Raw genomic sequence first — 9,544 nt, 5'->3', positions numbered from 1 at the left:
TTAGTTATTTCAATGCATAAACGTCCATCTTAATTAAGTTTATCTATAGCTATAATAGTAAGCAATACATATATCAATATCTATTTTACGAAAGACCGGTGGGAACATTTCAACTTCATGATACCTTCATGAATACTTGATTTCAACTTCACGAACTCACGATTTCAGCTTCGCGAATTCACGATTTTGAGCAACTTCATGGATTCATGAATTCAACTTCGTGAATTTACGATTTAAACTTCACGAATTCACGATGTCAACTTCATGAAATCGTGAATTCATGGAGCTGAAAACGTGAATTCGTGAATTTCGTTTGTTGAAAATGGAAAATTGTGAATTCATGAAGATGCAATCAATAATTCATGAAGTTGAAATGGCCCTTCCGGTCTTTCGTACTCTTTACTTATTATTGCTGCTGTGGAAGCCGAACGTTCACAATGTCTACCTATTGAAATTAATTCGGATTTGGTTATAACTGTACATCAGCTGGTGTTTTTAACTGATTATGATTGTCAGAAATATTTTCAATCACAATTTTATCGAAATTTTATTTTCTTTTGGATGTCAAATATATCCATTTGTTATACAACATTATACAATTAAATGAGAAACACCACGTCAAAAACCACGTGGTAGAACAGTGGCGGTTTCAAGTCCGGTCTTCAGGGCTGCACCATGCTCAATACTTAACACTAGGGGAATTCTATTTGAAATACCCAGCAAACACTTACCTGTAAAACCATCCAAAAGGTACCATCAACAACACTAGAAAGTCAAGGAAATAACACCATTTTCAACCTCATATTTCAAAATTTTCTCAGTGTATTGGTAGGGACACCCCTCCCCGGGGCCCCCCCCAAAAAACAAAATTTTTTCCTTCATTCCATTTTATCTAAATTTTATGAAAATTTAGTATACAAAAAAAAGGGAAGGCAAAAGGTACATTGCCATTCATCTTTTTAAAACCCCATCAATAAAAATTAAAAACAAGATTTTTGGCCCAATCCCCAAACATCCCCCAATTTTCCCCCTTTTGCAGTATTTTAAAAATTTCCCCAAACCATTGCCCGGGCCCCCGGAAACCCCCCCCCCCCCCTCGGGAAAACCTTTTTCTGTATCCCCCCCGGGTTAAAAACTTTTTTCTCAAAATTTTGCCCGGGAAATTATTATGAAATGGTCTTCAACCACAGCATATTGATTCTTAGCCTTGGTTTTTGATGCTGGATAGCTCACCTAACATTGCATATGATTCTAGCCTTTAGATAGCTCATATGATTTTGCTAACTTGATGCAAATTTCACAAATATAAAGACAGGACCCTCGTTTCCAGTTCAAGAGTAAGTTGTTTATTCACAAACACAGAGGCAAATCTACATCTGAAGGTCTACAGTGATAACATTTTTAATTCACCAACGCCAGAATCTACATTTAATTCAGGGTCAACACTCACAAACTTATGTAGTGTAGAGGGTTAACAGTAAACTTGTATAGTGTCAGAACTACATGTAATGCACAAAACGAGGTTGTTATTTCACACATATAAGTTGAATTTTCAGTTGAAAGCCGACAGAAAGGTGATATGAAAAATCAGTAAGTGGCTGCAAAGAATCCATGTCAGATAAATCCGCCGCGAGATAATGATTTAAGCAAACAATTGTGTAACTAACTTATAAATCTCTCTAAAAACCAAAGTAATACAAGTTAATTTTGTAAGTTAGGGGTCTGCACCAAACTTTGATAATTGCTGGTAACATTATCAAAATAAGACGATTAGAATGCTTACGCATAGATAATACTAGTATTGAATGATTGTAAAAAAGTATACGCACGGTCGTGCAATAAAAAAATTTCGAAGTCGCAAAAGCGACACGGGTATGTGATAATTGTATTGGCATTTCAGCAGCACGCCTCCAGATTCATGCTAATTTTCATGAAAATTTTGAAAATGTATTTGAATGTGTAATATTGTGAAGTAACCAAAAGGAAGCAGTTAACACATTTTCAATGGCACTAACAAACCACGTTAATTACCAAAAAAGTGGTCAAAATATTCATAAATAACCTTTACTGCGTTAGTAACGCAGTAGAAATATAGTTGTAAATACTGAAAAATCAGTCATTAATCGTACATAATATGTAAACTACTACTTTAATCTTGAAACTATTTACTTTTCCTTACATCTTCGATCATTTTCCTCAAATTTGAATTTATTGAAATATTTTGACTCATCTGGAGGCTTGTAGCTTTAATGGTAAAACTGTAAATTCTTACAGAATGATGCAATTCACACATTTGAAAAGGAACAATCCACATCTGAAGACACTTATTTCTTTAGGAGGCTGGATAATGGGCAGCTTACCATTTATGACTCTTGTTGCGAACGAGGTTACAATGCGTGCGTTCGCAACGAACGCTGTTAAAGTAGGTCACATGTACATGTACATATATTGCCGAACTAATAATCCAGACAAAGGTATAACTATACTTGCTTAAAATGGATTTAGTGAGTGTGTTTGAAGACATTTTGTATTTTTATTACATTGTATTTCTTTCTTTTTTTTATTCAAATTTTAAAATATTTGTAACAAAGTATGGTGTGGATGGGTGGGCGTCTTTTGTGGCCGCCACACAAACAGTAAGCAGACAAAGACGCTTCACAACTGAAGTACATGCATATCGTGTACTATCAATTTATTGTCTAATAAGCGTTGACGTCACTGTTGAATGATTTTATGGGGATCACTTTTAAATGCCCAATGCAAAAATTACTAATTGGCCAATAACCTGGTCCATCTTTTTCTTCTGTTGCTTTTTGGCAATAAGTACAGTTATAGTGTTTTGGCCAAAATCATTGAAACGAAAAATGCCGATGATATGCTCAACAAGACTTGGTATTGATCACTCCTGTAAAGTTTGGATGAAATTGACCAGTAGTATCTAAATAGTAGTCCAGACAAGTTTCTGTGTAGCTGGCAACACAAAAACAAACACATTTTTTATTCAAGGGCTATAACTCGCCCAAAAATCGTTCAAGCGAAAAGTCTCTTCAGAAGGGATACATTCCAAGTCCCATTTAAGACCTATGAAGGACCCCTTCCGCTACATACAAATGTAAATCAATTAAATGAGAAATATTCTCTGTTTGTGTGTTCGTTTGTTTGTTTGTTTTTTGTTTGCTTTTTGGTTGTGTGTGTGTTTTTGTTTTTTTTTGTTTTTGTTTTTTGTTGTTGTTGTTCTTGTTTTTGTTGTTTAACTTTTTTACTTTTTTATCTTTTCCAGTTTTTACGTGCTCATGACTTTGATGGCATTGATATTGACTGGGAGTTTCCAAACGAGCGTGGTAGTGAAATTGAAGATAAGGCGAACTTTATAAAGTTATTAGAAGTACGTAACTATTGTAACGAGTGTTACAAATGTTCATGCATTAAAAACGCAAGATTGCTACATGCATTATACATTGATTTGATTTTACAGGAGCGGGACTCCAATGCCATTTCTCTACAAGCCATAGAAATTTAAATAAGAATGTCATTTAAAACGATTCTTAGCTACTGTAAACCTAGTTTGAATATTTTGCTTTTGTGTGAACATTCATTATTTTGATTAAATCTAACAATGCTAATACATCATTATACATGTACCTTTTGAAAAAGAAATGTTCATGTGAATATTTATTTCTTCATCTATTCATTGAGATCTTCTATATTCTTTAAAAAAATTTAGGGGCCATAATTATGTCAAATCCCTGTAAGAGTTATGGGCCTTTAACAGTAACCACCTATTATGCTTTCAAATAAATGTGTGGAGTTTCAGCCCATTATTTTTAGTAGTTTTTGAGACACCAAACTTGATTTAATACACGCGACTTGTCTTACATGGGGGTGTAAGACTAACACTTACACTATTATTACCCCTCAAGAAGTGTGTAACAATCGGGTAAATGCCTAGAGTTTTTGGAGACAGAATATGGACAAAAGTCTCTTACCAAGGATATCTAAGTTCACCTTTGGATATGGTTCAGTAAGGAATTCGTGATTTAGTAATGAGATTTTTGTCAGTGAACAGCTGGCATTACCCTATATGTATTGAAGATATGTGCACTATTCTAAGTGAAAACATTTAATAATTAATGTGAGATGGTGTTGCGATTAAAAACATTGAACAATTCAAATGACAAAATTATACTTTTTCTGTAAATTTGACACGAATTCAAGACGTAGGACAAAAAAATGCTTAAATATACTGTATCATAATGTAAACTAATAAAGACCATGTTTTTAAACATTTATTTATAAACTAATTATGAATAGCCTCCGTCTGTCAATCCGTCTGTCCGTCAATATGCCCGTCCATAACACTTTCATGTCCTCTCCATAACTTTAAAACCGCTGAAATTAATTATGTGACGATGTGCAGAGCGCAATGATTGGAATGCTATCCCCCAAGGCCAAGGTCACACTTAATTAAAGGTCAAGTGTTAAAAGTGTACATTTCGTGTTCTGTCCATAACTTTTAAACCGCTAAATGTTTTGAAATAACTTGGCACAAGTGATCACCATTATGAGACGATGTGCAGAGCGCAATAATTGGATTGATTCCCCCAAAGTCAAGGTCACTCTTCAAGGTCAAGTACTAAAAATCTACAATTCGTGTCGGGTCCATAACTTTTAAACCGCTAAAATATTTTGAAATTACTTGGCACAAGTGATCACCATTGTGAGACGATATGCAGAGTGAAATAATTGGGCTGCTACCACTATGTCAAGACCACGTGTTAAAAAGTCTACCTTTCGTGTCCTCTTCATAACTTTAAACTGCAGAAAAAAAAAATAACTTGGCAAAAATGATCACCATTATGACATGATTGCAGAACCCGACACCCAGATTGCAACCCCTAAGGTCAAGGTTAAAATCTTTCCATAACTTTTTGACTTTATGTAAGATTTTTAATAACTTGGAACAAATAGTTACTATCATGAGACTATATGCTTATAAAATACATGGCACAACATCAAGGTCATGGTCTGTTAAAGGTCAAGAAGTACACATTTCATATCTGCTGTGGGAGGGGATTTAGCTGTCCTTCAGACTACCTTGTTTATCTTGTATCGTATAATGATATTATTATTATTAGATATTGCACACTGCATTTGTAAATGAACCAAATCGGGGGAACAAAGAGCGATTATTATTAACAGCGGCAGTAGCACCAACGGAGGAAAGGATAATTCGGTCCTACAACGTGCAAGGCCTAATAAAGTAAGTATAATAGGAACATTTTCGTTGACTTGTAAATAAAAGTCTTGCGACGCACTTAGCCTTTATTGATACCTTGATTTGATTTAGGCACAAGCGATCATCCGAGTCTTAACATAATTTTGGATATATATAACATTTATTATGCAAATGCCATGGGAAATGCCTAATAATTATTTTTATACATGTATCAGGTTGGTAATAGTGATAAAATAGTAAAGTCCCGCCATTATAACGGACTATATTCTCAATTTTACTATCAACCTTTTAGTTCTACAAATCGATCTCATACTTTGGCATTTTTATTAGTCTCGTCTCAAGCTCTAATATCTACCATTTTTATTTCATTTTCAGTTACGAATAAATTAGATAGCGAATAGGTACTACAATTACGTAGTAACAAAATTGTAAATGTTGCAGTTCATGGACAGTGTTATTTATGAAATGTGCAAACATCCGTCTGCGCTTCTCAGCACGGTCAAACAGAATTTTACATTTAACATTTTATGGTAAAATTTTGACTTTGGAGACATTCGCAGATGTGTTACGCATATGGCGGTCCTCATGGAACCTTTAATGACACTTTAGTATCATTCCAGGAAAAGCGGGGTATGATCCCCATTAAAAGAATATGTATGCCCTGTTTGGTTTAAAGGCGGATGCTGCAGTAACATAAACACAAAGAATTCATTGACAAAATTATTATACAGAACTGATGTGTAAGCGGAGATGACGTTCCTTTGAATATTTCAGATAAAAGAATATAATTACAGATTGGTTTCGTTTAGCTCTTTGTCGTTTGCTTTACAAAAGGTATTTAAAAATCCAAAATGCGTAAATGACTTATAATATATAAGTACTCGGTTATTTATTGAATTTTATGTTTATATTTAGGTACTTGGATTTGATGGGACTTATAACCTACGATTACCACGGTGAATGGGAAAATAGCGTTAATGTTCACAATGCTTTATATAGTACGACGGATGAAAGCGTGGTAAGTGCCTTTAGGTTGAAACTTATTCATAATGTAATGGCTTTCCATATAACTTTAAGGAAATAAACCTCATAAACGTTTATGTTTCGACATATTGCCTTAAGTTTGTCGGGTCTCCTTTCACCCTGCCACCACTAGAAATGTGTAGACGACTGAAAATATTTTTTTGCAACAATACTGAGATATCAGTCTTTAAAAAAGTTGTTTTGACTCCAAAAAGTTATTTTTACTGGTTAGAAAATTATATTTTATGGACTGCGTGACAGAATGATCTCTGTACGAAATGTAGACCCCGTGTTTTTAAGTTTTCGTACATTTATCAAGGTTATTCAGAAAATGTCTGTAATAAAGTTTTGTTGCAATTTTTATTTTTAATCTGACAACATATTTGGTAACATTCAGCCCAAAGTCATTTTAAAATTGATCAGTACATTATTAGTTAATGATTTTTTTATTGTTACAGGACGGTTCCTTGAAGTATTGGCTTAGTCAAGGGGTACCTAAGAATAAAGTACTTGTTGGAATCCCAACTTACGGTCGCAAGTTTCTATTAAATGATTCAACAAATGGAACAATTGGGGCTTCAAGCAACGGAGGCGGAGATATCTCATATGGGGAAGTAAGGAATGTCTTTATGTATATCAAATTATATTAAAACTTGGCTTCTCTGAAATAATACTGCTTTGACATACAAACAGTCTATTGCTAGTTTAAAGATTGTTTACATGTTAATATCAAAACCAAGTACATGTAATACTATGGTGGCTGACTTCTACCATTACGTGTCTTTGCTCACGAAGACACGATGATATGCTCAATAATCGTGTCTTCGCCGCGTCGACACGGCGAAATAACGATATTTTAATAAGCGAAGACACGAGATCTCTTTCTGTAGAATTATCGCCTTTGACTGCGAAGACACGAAATGGCAGAAATCAGCCACCATATTATACAGTCTTGTCAGAAACTGCAATAATGAGCAACATGGTCAGACATTCATTCTTCTGGTTGCCGAAATAGTCAAGCATGTATAATAATAACTGATCGCGGAGAAGTTATTTAACTTGTTATAATACTAGTATATAGTACTTCTGATTATGAAATAACTTTGGACGTCTGACGTCATCTTCTATTCAAAGGATCTTACACCGGCAACCGGTACAGACCGGTAATATATAGATCGAGGGTAACTGTTTCTGGCGAAAAACGAGGCTCTGTTGAGATTCCCCCGAGAGCTAGATATTCCCGTCTGTGACGACAACCTGTATTTGATTCTTTTTCTTGCATACTATATATTAATCATATTTTCGGGGGGAAAAATACGTCAACTTAATCTTTTATGCAGCTCTTTTTTATAGTAGACCTCATTCTGTTTTCAGATCTGCAAAATGATCAAGACGCATCAAATTACCCCGGTAACTCTACAGACGGAGAAAGTTCCATATTTCCATCATAAAAATCAGTGGATTACGTATGAGGACGTCACCAGTATTACTGAGAAGGTAACATTGTTTCGCCCAATATGACTAAGCTTAATTAAAGGGACTGCACTGAGACTCTATGGACAAGAAATAATTTTTCGAGATAAATGTTCCATGTGATGTACGTCTACACCATTAACATTTGTAAATAATTTCAGATCATTCGCTGACTCCGTTTTTTCCAAAATTACTATTCTGGTTGTTAAAAATGAACCTAAATTGAAAAGCGTTGCTAAGAATAGCACAAAAAACGATTTTCAACTTATTTCTTTGTATTTTAATATCTTTCTGTTTTAGGAGGTAAAGCTTATCTTAGTAAGAAATGTGACGCCACATGGTGTTATTTCGGTCTTTCATCTTGGAAATGAATGTCACCGGGTCAATATTTCTTGCAAAATTTCTCAAGGGCGAGTAATCTATACAGAAAAGAAAACGTAATGTTCTAGTTATCTCCCCTGGCCTCAATCGATTCGGATATGGGGTGTTATTTTTTACATGTTGGTTCGGACAGGGGGTTTTATTTTAGTTCAATGCACTTTATCTCTGAGAGACATGAGTTATTTTCATAATGTTACATTTATATCATTTGAATATGTTACATATAGTGAAAACCGTACATAATGATAACTTTAAATTTGATCCATTGCATGTTCATATACAAACTATTTTAACATTTCTAACCCATGAATATGTTTGTTTTATGAATAGGCTGGGTATATTCGGTCACAGGGTGTGGCTGGTGCTATGGTGTGGGCAATTAATTTGGACGATTACGCAGGCGTTTGTGGCTCAGGCACCTTCCCTTTGTTAAAAGCGCTTAGGAAAAGACTTTCCACTGATGCTATTGTTGGATGAGATTTATAACGCTTGATGCCATTTGAAGACTTGAAATAAAACAACTTGATTACATTACAAGACTTAAATTGTTTTTTTATTCTAAATAATTGATTATTTGCCTACATAACAGGATGTTTAATACATGTAGGTTATGGATATGTCTTGATGCAGTGTCACTTCGTAAAAGATTTAAAAATGCTCTGTCGAAGCCCAGTTTTCACACATTAGAATTTGACAAACGTGTGAAAATTTCATACGAATTCCTCAAACACTTGTGGCTATTATCTACGAATATGTTCAAGATTTGAAAATATGATTTCGTCCCTTTACCTCTCAAAAAGAAGAACGATTATTTTTTCATGCAGAAAAGCACAACATAACTCGTGCTCCGCGTGACGGAGCATTATACGCCCGAAGATTGTGCTACGATAGAATATTATAGGACTAAATTAAAAAGTAAAAGAAAAATAATCAGAAAAAGTTATTGATCGAATAATAATTGAACACAAGTGTCCGTGTGACCTTGACCTTTGATTTAATGGCAACATGGTCAATGTCCTCAAGCCTTTTCATTCCAAGGAGAAGAATTCTAATAAGACCTAGTCTTTTCGTTCTAATCCTCTTCTTAGAATATTGTCAAATTTTGTATTTGTATATATTTCAAATGTTATCATGTAAATATTCTGAGAATAAATATGTTTAAACTAAGCTTATTCCTTGCTCACAGTGATTTTTCATTAATTGTCACTTGGCCTTTGACTTAGTAACTCGATAATCCACAGAGGCCATCTGATTGTTGAATTTACATTTCAAATTTCCAAATGGTATTTGTACAGTAGCCTACATTTGGATTCAGAGTTCAATTCGAAGTTTCTTTGAAAATTGCATAAAACACATTTTCCGTCAAAATAATCTCACTTGGACCATGACTCACGGCATGTCAAAGGTCCAAATTTTTAAAAAGCGAAATGC

At 34.3% G+C, this 9,544-nt stretch overlaps 1 protein-coding gene across 1 annotated transcript; it reads left to right on the top strand.

The window, feature by feature from the left end:
* Positions 1–1,282: 1,282 nt before the first annotated feature.
* LOC132736126 (chitotriosidase-1-like) lies at positions 1,283–8,644 on the top strand (the record flags this gene model as incomplete). The annotated part of the gene is given in 8 exon segments (XM_060723207.1): positions 1,283–1,337; positions 2,275–2,422; positions 3,281–3,385; positions 5,136–5,260; positions 6,152–6,254; positions 6,718–6,873; positions 7,634–7,756; positions 8,444–8,644. Coding segments are annotated over 8 exon segments (962 nt in total), but the record flags the coding sequence as incomplete, so codon positions are not given.
* Between the last annotated feature and the right edge of the window lie 900 nt (positions 8,645–9,544).

The sequence above is a fragment of the Ruditapes philippinarum genome, unplaced genomic scaffold, assembly GCF_026571515.1.
Source record: "Ruditapes philippinarum isolate M1 unplaced genomic scaffold, ASM2657151v2 ctg4085_1_1_1_1, whole genome shotgun sequence".
NCBI classification, from domain to species: Eukaryota; Metazoa; Mollusca; class Bivalvia; order Venerida; family Veneridae; genus Ruditapes; species Ruditapes philippinarum.
This window is presented reverse-complemented; position numbering and strand designations above follow the sequence as displayed.